The sequence below is a fragment of the Anas acuta genome, chromosome 4, assembly GCF_963932015.1.
Source record: "Anas acuta chromosome 4, bAnaAcu1.1, whole genome shotgun sequence".
NCBI lineage: Eukaryota > Metazoa > Chordata > Aves > Anseriformes > Anatidae > Anas > Anas acuta.
In genome coordinates, this window is record NC_088982.1 from 26,244,651 (window position 1) to 26,260,939 (window position 16,289).

The window sequence follows — 16,289 nt, forward strand, 5'->3', positions numbered from 1 at the left end:
TGAATCAGTTTTAGCAAGCAGAAACCCACAGCTAGACATGCAATCTCCATTCCTTAAGCAAATCAGTTCTTACAGCCCAGGCTCAATCACACTTAAACAAACTAAATTATTCCTTTTGTGGCACCCGTCATATGTCTCCAGAATGAAAAGCAACACAAAGTGATATACATAGATCAACAAACCTACATTCCATTGACAAGCAAAGGAGCTTCTATGGCAGAAATATTAGTAAAAGCAGATCATAGCTTCAGTGAATACAAACTCATAAAATTGTTGTAACAGGATTCCCAAGACAGATAAAAGTTGCTCTCTCTAAATCAGATCCTCCACCATTAGCAATTAGCAATCTATTAACTAGGTTCTGCAGAATCAACCTAGCTAGTTTTTTTGTTTGTTTGTTTGTTTGTTTCATTTTTAATGATTGTGGAAAATGGAAAAGAACTGGCAATTACACCTACTCAGTCCTCTTCAGATTTGGCAATTTCCATTCCTTCTGTAAAGAATCATCCTGTGGTACACAGGATGACAGAGCAAACCTAAGTGGACTCAGCTTCAGTGTTGAAATGTTGAAATGTTTCCAAAGGCCATGCTTCCAAATGGAAAACAAGACACAGAAGCATCCTACTGATTTATGCAGTGTCCACACACCTAAGCAAACATTAATTGCTATTTTTCAGCCTCCATATGTGAAAGAAGCAGATTTGGTCTGGAATCAGTTGTTACACTGTTATATCTAAAAACCTATACAATGACAAGGAAGCACTATAACACTGTATTCCATGAAAACATGTAAAGTATTTCTGAAAAACTTATCATCTTCTTACACTTACATAATATGTGGATTAATTATTTCCCATACCTCAGAGAAAAATGCAGTCTATCATACATTTTAAAATATCACATGCAAATTTTAACATAGGTCTTAAATCATTTAAATTCTTTGAATTCAATGATTTTTAAATCATTAAATCATCACAGCTCATATCTCATTTTAATTACACGGAAGTATCAGTGAAGTGATTGTTTCTTAGAGATAAGGTGACCTTATCCATATATATATACAGTTGCTAAGGTACTGTTCTGTTTAAGTCCTGCCTTTTAGAATAAACTAGTTTCTTGATGTTCCATTGGCTTCTTTAGAAACCTAATTTAAGATTAAATGCTCGCTTTTTCTAGTCTCAATTAAAACACCATGAATTTACATCTTGTATCTTGCTACCAGTTGACAATTTCTCTAAAAATTTCAGCAAGCCAAGCTACTTTGTCACTCAAATGCTAATCAAAAAGCAAATTGTCAGACAGTTGCCAATATATTTTCATGTATTCCTTCATTCTATAAATTTAATGATGGTCAAGCTATCACATTCATTTAACCTGAACTGAGTGGAAAAAAAATGGACTTTTTGCACTTCCTGTTCTTTTTTCAAAAGACAGATTATTTTGCATACTATAGTTAATTTCAAAAAGAAATATTGTCAAGTCATCTTTAAGAAAAAGAATTGGAAGTGGAAAAAACTTGCCTCATTGTGACTGCTTAACCTGAGAAGACTGAAAAATTGTTAATATAGAGGAATATAGTCAACTTGTTGTAAAATAGAATGCATTTATTTCACAGAGATTAATTTAAAACCCCACAAAACCCATACACTGACCAGATTAAAAAGAAAAAAAAATCCCCACTGCATTATGTAATTCATAACACCAGTGAACTAAAATCGTAATAAAAAGCAGTAAATAAACTGTCTTTTTACAATAAGAGGTAGTCAGAATATTAGAGGAAAACAGTCTTCTGCCCTAAATCATATACTACTCTGAACAGCCTAAATAATTTCACAGTCTATGTAAAGACTGCATGTTATCTCACTATGGTGAAGAAACACCACAGTTTATATACAGGTCAAGAACTATCTTCTACAGCTCAGTATCCAGCAGATGAGGCACTGAATGGGTGTCAGAAAGACAAGGACAACATTATGTTGTAAGCAGCAACAAGCAGTCAGTTTGTCTTTAAAAAGTGTCCAGAAAAGAAACCTTTAGTAGATCCTTTTGATAATATTTCCTTTCTCTGAAGAGGACCAAGCATTTTATACTTGACAGTATACCACAACATGATTACAACTTTTCTTCTCAACAATGTATGCTTGTAAAAGCTTAGTATCTTCTAGCACTATGGGTTTATCCATTCAGGATGAGATTAGAACTATTTGATTGCCTAGGATTTATGGCGCAGCTTTTGAAACTTCATCTGCTCATTGAAGAGATGATATCCATCTACTGGGCTGTAAAATTCAACACCTTTCACTGTCACTAAATTTACATATGTGAAAAATACCAACTCTACCATATTTTGATGTCAGGATATGTGGATACCATTCAAGATGTGTTTAAAGGTAGGCAGCTGCCTTTCAGCAGTGTCTCTTACTCAACAGTACAAAGCACAGCCACACAACAGCTGAAAAGTGAAACTGAAAAACTAAAAATATGTGATTGAAAACATATAATGGCATTAAGGGAGCTGGCACATGCATACTGAAGTTAAAGTCTGTCATGATGACTAGGTTTATGCCCATGTTTGTGCGCAAAAGTCAGCCTAATCCTTCAGAGGGACAAGTTATTTTATACCCTCATGTTATATCTTGTGTATCAACTGATTTTTCTAATTTGAACAGATTTAGGAGTCTAAACACATCCTAACGTTACTGTGTTTGAATGTGGACATCTCCTCTGAAAATGCAAGCCTTACTAACAAATTACCAAAGGACATTACTGTAACAAAAGTACTTCAGCTTCCCAAATAATTTGTATGAAAGCTATAATCCTATAGTCCTATTCATAGTCCTTTAATATGCTGCGCTTTCCACAACTTTTATATTTTTATCACAACACTTTGCAAAGATACACACAACTGTTGAAGAACGTATCTCAGAAGGATTAAGAAATGAATTATTTTTATTAAGAAGCTAATTTCATTGTTTTACTATTCCATCTTTTTAACAGTAAATCACTCAACCTGGTACAAAAACTGAATAGATTAATAAACAAGAATATAGAACAAAGTAAAGACTTGTCCTTTTACAGAAACACAGATTACTACTCCAAGTGTAATAGGCTGAAGGCCTAAACAAAAGCAGATAACCTCTGGAGGTAGTGTAATTTTAAAGTATTATGTCATTTGGCTACTGTTTAAATGTATATATACTACTTCAGAATACAATACAAACAGAGTGTATGTTGATTCTGCTTAGACACAGGCTGACAAATATGAATGACCATCAAGAGAAAGATTGCAGAAAATAGCTCAAGTGCCCTGTCTACCCTGTCTACTAAAGGAACAACTCGAAAGGCCAGAAGCCTTTTTAAATAGCATGAAAGGACAAGAACCATAGCATTATCTATTTCCAGAGAGGTTGCATTCAGTCAGTGGGTTAAGCGACATATACATACACCATTAAAGCTGGTGCCCACGTTGCTTCACTGTATCATTACCAAGCAATGGAAGGGAGATCTCCAACAAGCCAAGCCAATTCCCAAGGCTGAATGGCAAGTGTACCATGGTACCCCAGCTTCCACACTGCTCTCATGTGACTGTCATTGACACATGAGCTAGAATTTAGGCACAGAAATGAGGTGGGAAGGCATCAGTTTGTTGGCAGCCTGCTCAGCCTCTAACCAAGTGGTACAGTTTAGCAGGTGTGCTTGCCCACTGTGTACCACTAGAATGTTATGTTTACAGTTAACAAAAATCCCTAATTAAGAAATTATAGCATGCAGGTTCAGAGTTGTGGGATAACTCTAAGGGCTCAAAAGGAAGTGCAGCCTATGAAAGAAAGAAATAAAGACAGATGAGATTTATTTTTTTCCAACAAAATAGGAAAAGGAAACTTTTTAGATACGGAATTGTTCAAAACTTAGTGTCTACCTCATCCAATTCCCATATATAATCAACCAGAGAAGAACTCTGAATTCATCTTAGGATCCCATTTCTGTGTGTGCAGAATTAAAAATAGATAAAAATCTGCCTATTTAAGGTCTAAATTACTTTTTGTCTCAAAATATACATTAAGGTTCAGAAAAGATAAACCAAGAACAAAAAAAGCACAGGGAAATGAATGGAACATAAGAATAAAATGATCACAGAGTTCTGAATTTAAAATTCTGTATCTTGGACAATGTACTAAAAAATAACACAACTATTATATTTGTTCTTGCCCACTTCAGAGATCAAGAAATATAAATCTAATTGCATCTGTTCTAACATTCTCATTCATGCTGTGTGTGATTTAAAACACATAGATAAATGTGGAACTAAGAAAACTAATTTCTGATTTTTTTTACCTGCATCTAATGTTGCTATTCAAATACATGTGATGCTTCTAAATGTAATGACTCATTAAAAAGGAAGTGAGAATTCAATAACCTGCATAAGATTAGGTTTGCTAATATTGTTGATACTAAATGTGTAACAGTAAAAATATTACTAAATGAAACGGATCATAATCTTGCACTAATTAAGGTATTATGAACTGGGCTTATTCCCTTCTGTTATAAAGGCAGTCAAATACTTTTCAAATTTATCTGCTACAGAAAACACATTCAATGCGTATTTAATTAACAGTGATAAAATTTTCTTCCAATAATTTAAGGCAAAGTTGAAACAATATAACATTAGGATATAATTCATTTGGGATAGTTTAGGTCAACAATATTAAATAGATGCCATAAAGGAAAGGGATTAAGGAGCTCAACAATAAAAGAAGCCTCATTATACCAAGCCCTTAATGTTAACCTACAACTTGAAAGTACATTGCAAGAGAATAGAAAAGAGAAAGAAAAAGTAACTTCTTGCAAACATGAAATACTAAATGCTAAGTGGTGCTTTGAATAACTGGGAGTTACGTTTCTTTGAAAGAACAGTACTCAAGTAGTTAATCCTTTCCAGGACTTGGTAACTCTTAAGAAGATACTTGAAATAAATCTCACCAATTCTGAAAAACACTTCATCAAAACTAATGCTTTATACTTAATCCTATTTTTAATATTGTTATATTTACTATACAATGCAGAGATGGGTATCTAGCAAGCGACCACTCCATATAAAAAATAAGTATGTAGATTCAGTTTATGTTACAAGGGTTTAGGAGCAGGGGGCCTGCAGGGATGGCCTTTCTGAGCAGAGCCCAGCAGCTGCCCCCGGGTCAGATCAGAGCCAGTTCCAGCCAGCTCCAAAAGGGACCAGCTGCTGGTCAGAGCTGAGCCAGGAACAACACTGTTTGGGCCTCTGGGAGAACAGATTGAAGAAAAGGAAAAACAAACAAATAAACAAACAAAACCTGTTGTGCAACAGCAGCTGGGAGAGCAAGGAATGAGAAAATGTCAGAGAAACAGCCCTGCAGACACCAAGGTCAGCTCAGAAGGAGGTGCACCAGGCATGGAGCAGCAAGTTCACCTGTGGCCTGTGGAGAGGCCCCTGGTGGAGCAGGCTGTCCCCCTGCAGCCCATGGGTACCACATGGAGCAGATCTCCACGCTGCAGCCTGTGGAGGAGCCCCCAGTGGAGCAGGTGGATGTGCTCTGGAGGAGGCTTCAGCCTATGGAGAGGCCCCGCAGGAGCAGGCCTCAGGCTGGATCCCATGGAGAGGAGCCCATGCAGGAGCAGGGGGTCTGGGGGGAGCTGCCGCCTGCTGGAGCAATTTGCTCCTGATGGATGGGCCCCATGGAATGGACGCATGTGGCAGCAGTTGTTGAAGAGCTGCTGTCTGTAGGAAGCACACACAGGATCAGTTCAGGAAGGACAGTATCCTATGGGAGGGACCCCACGTGGAGCAGGGGAAGAGAGTGACTGTGAAGTAGCAGCAGAGACAAAGCGTTAGGGACTGCCCGCAGTCCCCCTTCCTCATTCCCCATTCCCCGGTGCCATTTCAGGGGAGGAGATAGAAGAGGGTTGATAGGGAGGAAGATGTTTTTAGTTTGCTTTTACTTTCTCTTTGTGCTAGTCTGCTCACGATAGACAATAAATTATATTAATCTCCATATGCTGTGTTTGTTCTGCCCGTGATAATTGATGAGTGATCTTCCTGTCCTATCTCAACCCTTGAGACCTTTCCATCATATTTTTTCCCCCTTTTCCTTTGAGGAAGGGGAGTGAGTGGCTATGGTGGAGTTCATCTGCCCAGCAGAGTAAAACCACTACGGTATGATCAATACAAGCTGTCTTTCTTGCAAGTGTTTATACGTCATGCTGAAAGTAGTTTATTTTATTACCTTAGCTATGATATGGGTTTCCTGTATCACTAGGTTGAGTCTACCTGAAAGCACCACCCAAACAAAGGAGACCTGTGCAGCTCTGTCAAGATTAATTCAGTACAAGCCAGAACACTAAGAAGCAATAGATGAACTTTGTAATAAAAATGTGGATAACCTCACATTTTTATAACATTTAGGCAGGAGACAAGAGGGTAATAGAAATCCCAATGACAACTGCTGCCAGTATTTATGGAGAAAGATTTGGAGATTTGCCTTGGGCTACATGATTAGAGCAACCATCGGCAGCTTATGCTGACAATCTCATCTAGAGTGTAAAAAATTTTTTTTAGAAAACAGCTCCTGCGGCAGCATCCAACCCTGTGCAGAAGGCTAAGCATGTGGTGCAAGTTCTGCATGAAGGATCTAGACTGCTCCATCAGGCAGAGCCCAGACACATCAAAAACTCACAGCAAGTGTCCTGGGTTCATGGCGCCAGGCCAAGCTGGCCTGGAGGGGATGCAGCCCTGACTGGTGCCTGAGGTGTGTGTGTGTGTGTGTGGCAGTAAGAAAATACTAGAATATTAATTGCTATTTGCTCCCTATACCCATTGTGCTTAGTAAATGTAATTCAGAATTTATGTTACTGGACGGTGTGGTTCTGTTCTTGCAGCCACCTTATCCAGTTTCCTCAAGACACAAGCAAAATGATCACGTATCACATTATTCACTAATACATACCGTTCATTATCTAGATTATGCTAGAGCCCCAGCAGAGTAAAGCAGCAGGCTGCTATGCAAATATTACTTCTATCCCCATAACATAAATTAAATAAAAATAAATGAAGAACAAGAAAGAGGTATGCAGGAAGGGACATAACATTAGAGGAAAAATATCCTAGTGCCTTGTTATTGGTGATAAAGTAACAGTTAATTGTAGGAAGAGAAGATGGCAGATTTTTTGCAGAAACCAGCTACAGTCTCCTAAGCATATAGGAGGGGGTAAAGAAAAGGGCAAGGACATTAATAGTAGGATTTGACAGTATACTTGCAAACCAAGCAAACAAGAAGGTGAAGGAAAAATGCATTAACAGATGCATTTTGATACACAGAAATGGACAAACTGATGGAAGAATTTGAAGAAAGAAAAAATATTGTATCTGCCTTTTAACTGCCTAGAAAAACAGTAGAATTCTGGTCCCACTAAAACCACTGATCCATTTCATCTGACTTCAATAAGGCTCACATTCAAACCTGCAATTTTGATGATACTTTGTGTGGCATTTTCTCCACCAGGAGAGACTTTGAGTGCTTTGCTGTGCATCACTTAATACGCATTTAAGTTTGCCCTATTTTTGAAGAGTGCATGGTGTTTACTGATGACTAACGATATGATCTTATGCAGTATTTTTGATGGCTGGTTCCATACAGACATTAATTTATTTTTGTTCTGCTAGTCTCTTTTTCTTTAAAAGCAAACAAATTAAAATAGCTGTAAGTTGTATACATATATGAAAGATATTGTTTTCTTTAATAAAAAAGAGAACAAAACGTTCATGTAAGACAAACACCATCATCCTGCACTTCTGAAGCTGTTCACTACCTTACCGTTCATTCCAATAAGTGAGAAAGATTTGCCCAGAACCCCAGAAAACAGTTTATTTTAAATCATTGCAGTTTGCAAAGTTTAACACATTCAAATAATTCAAGTCTTTAATTTGTTTAATTTAAAAACTTATTTAGAAATTTTCTTAATTATTATTAACTATATATTATATTCTTAACCAAAATACTTGGGTAATGTGGTAACAGTGTAAGAAAGACATTTCAGAAAACACTGGAATTTAATTTTGCAATGGAAACATTATCATCATCTTCCATACTGAAATTTTTTTTTTCTGTTTAAGAGTCAAGGATATAAGGACAGTTTTCACATGTTCTGATATCAAAAAGCTTTGGGATTCTCTGTAGTTCAGGAAGCTGCTGTTGAAACCTGTTTGAACTAGAAACAGTATCACATTCTACAAATGAACTTGAACAAAAAAGACCTTTACCAAGCAGACTTCTGAAATGGTTTCTAACAGCTTTAGCTGTTGCAAACAACACATGCTACTTGGTATACTCACCGAAGACTGTCCTGGCAGGTACAGATTCTCTGTTCAGCCAGAATGACACTTGGGAGAGAATGACAGTCATGATACAGGGGAGATAAGTCTGAATGACAAAATAACCAATTTTTCTCTTCAAGTGAAAATGAGCCGTCATTACTGTATATTCACCTAAGGTGCCACAAACAAACAAATACAATGAAAAAAAGGGTTATCATCCTAAGAAAGTCCATATCACTGATAAAAGAAAGTTTGTTATATTTATGTGAACTAAGTGCACTGGACTTAAATTGCACAAAATTTACTTTGTAGTACGATATATAAAAATGTTTTTAACTTTGGGTACAACTACATCTTACTCCCACTGATATCCAGGAAAGATTAGTGTTCAGGGACTTAATGGGAACTGTTGTATGCCCTGAGGAGAATTTCAGTCCTGCAGGCTTCTGCACAAAAGCAACCCTCTGTATTCACAGAAAGAATCATAGAGCCATAGAATAGTTTATATTGGAAGGGACCTTAAAGATCATCTAGTTCCAATCTTTTTGCCATGGGCAGGGATGCCACCTGCTAGATTAAATTTTTCAGGGCCCCATCCAACCTGGCCATCTTCAGGGATGGGGCATCCACAGATTCTCCGGGCAACCTGTTCCAGTGCCTCACCACCCTCTGAGGATGGTAGGCACGCTAAGAACACACAAAGTCTACAATCAGAAGACAGTCATGGTGGTCTATCACAGCCTGGCATGTGTAGGAACATAGTTTAGAACCAGGCAGAATAATCCAGTGTTTAATATTAAAAGAATTATGAAAGGAAAAAAAATGGTTGAAACCAGCATATTTTACCATCTAGTAGACTAAAATTGTCATTTACCATTATCCAAAGCTTGCATTAAAAACATTAGTATTCAAGATTGAGCTCCATTTTGTATAAAAAAATCACTGGGGAGTTTGCTTCCAATATCATTTGCTACTTATTAACTTACAGAGAATCAGAAGAAGCAATGTGCTGTTATGAGCTCTATGTACCATACATTAATAAGATCTGGCTGATATCTCACATTTAGTGTTTTTTGAGTAGCCTTCTACCATCATCAGCAATGCCTATGTTCTATTTAGCCAAGTGAGTGCTTTTTTCCTCAAATATTTTTTTACTAACCTGTACTGGATTTAACTGTCTCTTTTCCAATTGTTTGGCCTAAAAGATCATACTGATTCAATCTTGAACCATCTGGCGCCACCTGTACCGAATCTGAAGCATTGTAAGTCCAAATATATGTCACTTCTGAAGTTGTGTATGCATCTGTGGGAAATAAGATATAATATTTTGTCAGTAATTTAAACCAAACAGCTTCCATCAAAACTCATCACATTAGAAAAACCACTTAGTTACCTTTCAAAAATAAACTCCCAAACCAAAAAAAAAAAGCTAAAAAAATATTAAATTATATTGTAAATATAGTAAATAATATAATATAAAATGGTAAAATATATAATTTGTAGATGTATATATATACACACATTTTATTGCTAACTGAAATTCATACCTAAATATGGCAAGATGGGTTCTCTGACAATGCCCTTAAAAGATTTTAGGAGCTCTGTGCATCGGTCTGTGTATCCTCTTTAATTTCACTCCCTATCATTACATCTATTGGTGATGTAATACTCAAGGAGGAGTATTTGGGACATACTCAAATATGTGTATGTAAGGAGGCTGCTTCAGTACTCTGTCATTGCATTCATGAGAAAACATATATTTAGCTTAGGGTATGTCAAAATAAACTAAAATGGAAGCAAATCAACACCAAATTTTAGAAAGCACTAATGCCTCTCCAGAAAGTAAAAAAGAAAAAAAAAAAGTATATGTCCTGCAAGTTTTTCCAGTCTAATACCCTACTCACTAAATGCAGAATGAAGGAAAAGGGTAAACCACTGATGGAAGAAATTGTGTGATCATTTTGATTAACTGAGACAAGTACATTTTAAATCTTATCCATATCTGTACTGAACTGAAAAAGAAAAACATCGTTTCTGCTGGGCTGCAAACATTTTCACTCGAGAAATCTCTGGAGGCCCTGAAAGAAGCTTCTTCACACAACTAGCCATAAATTGTATGACTAAAAAAATATAGCAGGCTGGTAGCGTGCAGAAATTTTTAACACTTTGCTTCAAACTATTCAGATTTCCACAAGAAGACCTCTACTTTAATGAAAATCAGTACTTCTGCCAATTGCCAATTTACCCCTTATCCTCTCCACTGTTAGCTAGACTTTTTATGAGGATGAAGAAAGGCAATTTATTAAACTACAGCTTCTCCAGTGCATTCAGCTTGGCTCTTGAGTATGACAAAGAAACTGAGACAATCTTGCAGGCTGATGATTCTCCTAGCAAAGTAAGATTAGCAGAATATGGAGAGCTGTGCCACTGGCAGACTTGCCTCAGCTAAACCAAAATCCTCAGGATTCTGGCTTATTTTCAAAACTATCATTCAAATTCTACCCCAGAATAAAAGCTGAAAAATGTATAGTAGCCTAAATAAGTTCTAGATAAAGAAACAGAAATGAGTGAGAAGCTATTCAAAATGAACGGAAATAAGTCTTTTTTTTGTGTGCAAACAGTCTGTAGCACAGGTGACTTCATTGAGAAAAGAAAGACAGCTTTTCTAACATCACATTGCTTACAGTTTGAATTCTACTGTTTGATAGAAATGCAGAAACCATTGGCAGAAAACAAAGAACACATTACTAACCAAAAAAAAAAAGGGGGGGGAGTAGGGGAGGGGAAAAAACAAACAGTCACAAGAAGTCCAGTATACCTCATCAGAAGAGTTTCCAACATACATGTAGAAATGAAGATCAAGTCATGCCATGAAATCTCTGCTTGGCCTGAGTATCAGTTTCATGATTATGTCTGTGGGTTTGTTTTCTTTTTTCTATTTTTTTTTTTTGAGGCTACATAAAAGTCTTTTTCTCCCCCATATCTTATAAATCAAGCATATCTTGCTGTGCATACATATATATATATATATATATATAAAACATTATTAGACAGTAGCTGGTTTGGACTAAGATCTCGTGTTATCTAGTTATGTTTCATTATGTAACATAATATAATATTTAGGGGAAAAAAGGTTTCATGAAAAAATATCACTAATTCTAACCATATTTTATCTCTACAGCTAAGAATTCCCTTTAGTGTGACAGAATAATCAGAAACACAGACTTGGTTTAATTTGCTCCTGTTTTTACCGCCAACCCCACCAGCCTCCAGGGAAAGAGGTTACATTTGGGTTATGGAAAGACTGTGCACAGTTATCTGACAGTGTTCATAGGGTGAATTATGTTACTGGCAGCCGATCACCTGTTTTGCAACCTGTGGTGGCTACAGTTAATAGAACAGACAGAATTTATTGGTATTAGAATTAAACAGACAGAATTTGTTGGTATTATCTAGTTTAAAAAAAAAAATACGTTCAACATAGCAGAGAATGTAGGCTACAGCCAAAGGAAAACAAAACAAAACAAAACAAAAAACTCTTTGGTGCATGAAATCCAGGAAATACATATATAATGAAATTCTAATTCACAAAGAAGAAAAAGAGACTGCTATATAGGTGAATGAAGTTATACTGCTGTTAAAATAATACCAGTGAGATCAAAGTCCACTTATCTAATGATGATGTGCTAAGTACAATTTTTTATCACACAAAGCCATTTGTTGCCTTCACTGACTAAAAATGTAAAGATAAATATCATTAAAAATAATTAGAAAAAAAGGTTTCAATAAAATGAAAACAAACTTTCTTCAAAGCCTTTACTGTGCTCATCATTAATACAATATGTACATTATACACAGGCTGTGTGCACCCAGGTCTGTACTCATCAGTATGGTTTGCATTCTGGAATAAAAGCAGATCACCATAATGATAAAACAGATGCATAGTACTTATTGTTAAATGGTGCCCAGATAGCTTTAAAATGTGATAGCTTTTCATGTGAAAAGGCATAACATTGAATTGAGAAAATTAATTATCATATGTGAGGTAACAATTAAAAAAAAAAAAAATGTAGCCTTTTGTTTTAAACCTCTCTTGTAACTACTTTTTGAAATAAAGTGATGCTTGAGCAATGTTAGAAACCAACGACTATATTTCTGGTTATATACTCACAGCTGCCAAATTTCAATGGGCATGAATGAGCATCCATAGGGAAGTCCTCCAAGTGCATTGGACATTCAGCTTGGACTGTAAGCCTAAAAGGCAAAAGAGCACTATGCATTTAAGTCAGCAGGACAAGAAAATCAATTCCACAGAAATGAACAGTTAATGCTGATTTAGGAGATGAAACCGAAATGTTATATTAAAGTAATTAAAATTTAAATCAGCTCTTGCTTCCTCCTTTTTATGTATTCCTTTGGAAGGCATTGACTTATCACATCAGAAGACTAAAACAGCTGACCTCAAAACTATGAGGAACGGCCATTTAAATGAAAATATAAATTATGTAACTGCAGGTTGTTAAGAACAGTCATTTTCTTCTCATAATATTCTGAGGTACGTGTGATTATATGGCTTTCAAAAGCTCATTACAAAGGCACATAAAATGCAGTTAATTTGTCAAAGGACCGTGCTCCATAGAGTTCTGATATTTTGTAGAGTTTGAATGGAAGGTGTAGAAAAAAAAGTGTTGTTTTTTTTTTTTTTTTTCAAAACACTGTCGCCATTCATTGTCTCTGTTACTTTTGATTACTGTTTTTTTTTATTTATAAGCGTGACAATATTTTATCAATGCATTCACTTTTGTGCATTTGGTGAAAAATTCCCAGCAATATCACAGTATAAAATATGTGGAATAATACAAGTACATGTACAATGAAAACTAATTTTTAAAAGTTTGAATGAGTTTTGACATACTTTTCTTTCCCACTATTTGTAACACAATTAATTACTTAATTAAAGTTCTTTTTATCCTTTCTATTCTGTAAGTCCCCTTTGGGTGAAGATTTTCTCTAGACTTTTTCATTCCTCTTCATCCATCCTCACATATCAGCTCATTTTCCTGTACTTCCAGTGGTTCACAGTCATTGTGAACCCCACTATATTTTGCCATCCACAAAAATATTCTATGTTTCTATTTCCCCATCCCCCAAGAAAGAGCTTCTGAAATCAAGGGGGGAAAGACAGAAAAAAAGTCAGCAAACAGCTGAAGGCACAGGAAAGAAGTCACAATATCGTGTTAAATAGAGAGATAAAAATGGTTGCTTAAAATCCATGCAACGAAGGTTGTTTACACATGAATCTCACAGCCTCAGAAACAACATACTTACAAGTCATGAACTAATTAGTTAATCCTAATAGACTTGACCCACTTTATTAAAAAAATAAATAAATAAAAAAAATAAAACCAAAACCAAACCAAAACCATAATAGTTTCATAGAATCATAGATCATAGAATTACAGAATGGCTTGTGTTGGAAAGGATCATAAAGATCATCTTAACTCCACCCCCGCCTGCCACCCACTAGACTAAGCCCCATCCAACCTGGCCTTGAACACCTCCAGGGATGCGGCAACCACAACTTCTCTGGGCAACCTGTTCCTATGTGTTCCTTAAGTGAAGAATGTCCTCCTAACATCTAATCTATATCTTCCCTCTTTTAGTTTAAAACCATTTTCCCTTGTCCTATCATTATCTGCCCAAGTAAAAAGTCACTCTCCATCATTTTTATAAGCCCCCATTAAGTATTGAAAGGCTGCAAAGAGGTCTCCCTGAAGCCTACTCTTCTTCTTCTTCTTCATGCTGAAAAACAGTTTCAAATGGTATTTTTTATTGTTTATAGTATATAATTAGAAAACATTTTGGAGGGAGAGAATTTCATTTAGTTTATAGGGAAACAATTAGAAATATTGACTTGAGCCCAATACCATAAGTAGGGTTCTCTATTTCCAGCACACTTTTCTGAACCTCTCCAGCTACCACATAATTCAATATGATTAGCAGCCTACCTATGTACACACTCAGTACTACAAGGGCTTGGGAGCTGTACAGTAAATCAGGCTTAAGTGATGTCAGTATGGCTGCATGGAAAAGATTGCACAGTACACATTTTTTTTACAGCTCACATTTTATATCTTACTTAGGCCAGGGATTTTAAGTCTCATTTCACAACCAATTCAATTTGTTAAATAAAAGGACAAGAAATAAATTAAGTCAGGAGTTTCTGGAAATTTGGATAAAATATTTCAAAAAATCCCATATAGATAGCATTATTAGAAAAAGAGCAATCAAAGAAGAAATCAGTTTTCTGATTCAGAATCAATTTTTATAAAAATGCTGCTTATGCCTACGCATACATGATGTTTACAGTTTTTAAATAAATGATTTTCCAACCAAATTTAATATATTTTACCAGCTAAATGTTCATCTTAGCTTCTAGTCATGCCAGGAAGCAAAAATGAAAACTGTAAGTAAAATACTGTAATTACATAAAAATACATAGTTATTAGCGAGTAGGGTATATTTTCCATACAGTTCTTGATAGAAAGAATTTGAGGCTGTATTAACCCCTTTCACTTCTTCTCAACATTCTTGTTGACACTGATCTCAGTAATAAAGTTGTCTAATGGCTCACATGGCCATTACATACAATGTGTGTAGTAACAGGCAGAAATCTTATGCTTGTTTAATCCTTCTAAGATGGAGCTTGTAAACTCTTGCATAGTAGTTCCCATCTGAGAGCCTCAAAGCACGTAATGCAGGTTGTCGGTATCTTTCAATATTCTATACAGGTATAAAAATTGAGGAACGCGTAGGAAAAACGATCTACTCGAAGTCAACCAACAGATTTGTAACAGAACTGGAAATGAAACATACATCTTCCTAGTGTTTTTCTGCTGGGTTACAAATGGAACAAAGGGGAGTCTTCCTGGAATCTTATTTAATTGTTACCTGGAAAAGTCATATCAAGAAATAGTATGAGTAAAGAACAGAAGAAAAGACATACCTCATGGTGTACAAGAGAGTTCCATCATCTTGGATTCGTAGAAGCTTGTTTGGCATTGTCATATTATGAGCCACTGACTTCTTCCCATTGTGAAAAAATGTATCTGGGGTCCAGATTTTGCTGGCCATTAAGTTGTTCAATCTAAGAATGTTCATTGGGCCCTTAAACTTTAATCTCTCATCCTTCCATCTCTGACGGAAGAAAACATCTATTGTGTACTCCTGTAATGGAATAAAGATATGCTTTTTGACACAATGAAAAATGTATCTGCTTTTTGAGGACCAAAACAGAAAAGCTATGGTTGCAATATTCCTTTGGCAAGATTGTTTCAACTATCATGTGAAATTGTATAATATTGAGAATAATAAACAGGAACTCAAAGTACTATTGGTATGACATTCTCCTTCACAACTGCTAAATGTTGTTTGTATGTCAAACCTTTCCAGTATTTAGATTTCTGTACCTCATACATATAGTATCTGTGACAAAGGTAATTTCAATAAACTTAGTTTTTTACATTAAGAAGTAAGAAAAAAAAAAAACAAAACAAAAAAACAGAAAGATATAGTATTACTCGTGTAACAGATGCACCTGTAGGAGAATAATCCAGCATTTCAATAGCATGGAGAATGGCTGAGAGGAAGAAAACAAGCCTATCCATAAGTTGTAAAATATATGCAGGCTGATGGGTATAAGGAAGATTTTTGGAAAAGGCAAAGTAAGGACCTATAGAAGTATAGATTTTATTAGCAAAAATACTTAGATAAGGAGCAAAGCTGACAAATAACGGGTGACACACACTGTATGCTGAACTGTCTGGTTTGATGCCTAATATTGGGAAGGAAGTAGAAAAGGATGCAAGCAAAACAAACTGATGACCTAGACCAGATGCCTGTGGCACACAGTGCTAGTTATTCCATCTGCTATTTTTTGTTG

At 35.8% G+C, this 16,289-nt stretch overlaps 1 protein-coding gene across 4 annotated transcripts in view; it reads right to left on the bottom strand.

Annotated features, from left to right (window-relative positions):
- The window catches only part of GABRA2 (gamma-aminobutyric acid type A receptor subunit alpha2), a 61,950-nt gene that overhangs the window by 8,583 nt on the left and 37,078 nt on the right, over positions 1–16,289 (bottom strand). For all 4 annotated transcript variants that reach the window (XM_068680253.1, XM_068680252.1, XM_068680255.1 and 1 more), the window contains 4 exons: positions 15,354–15,574; positions 12,519–12,601; positions 9,507–9,650; positions 8,366–8,518 (listed from right to left, as the gene is read on the bottom strand). In XM_068680253.1, the coding sequence (XP_068536354.1) occupies positions 8,366–8,518; positions 9,507–9,650; positions 12,519–12,601; positions 15,354–15,574 (601 nt within the window). The remainder of the gene's footprint in view (positions 1–8,365; positions 8,519–9,506; positions 9,651–12,518; positions 12,602–15,353; positions 15,575–16,289) is intronic.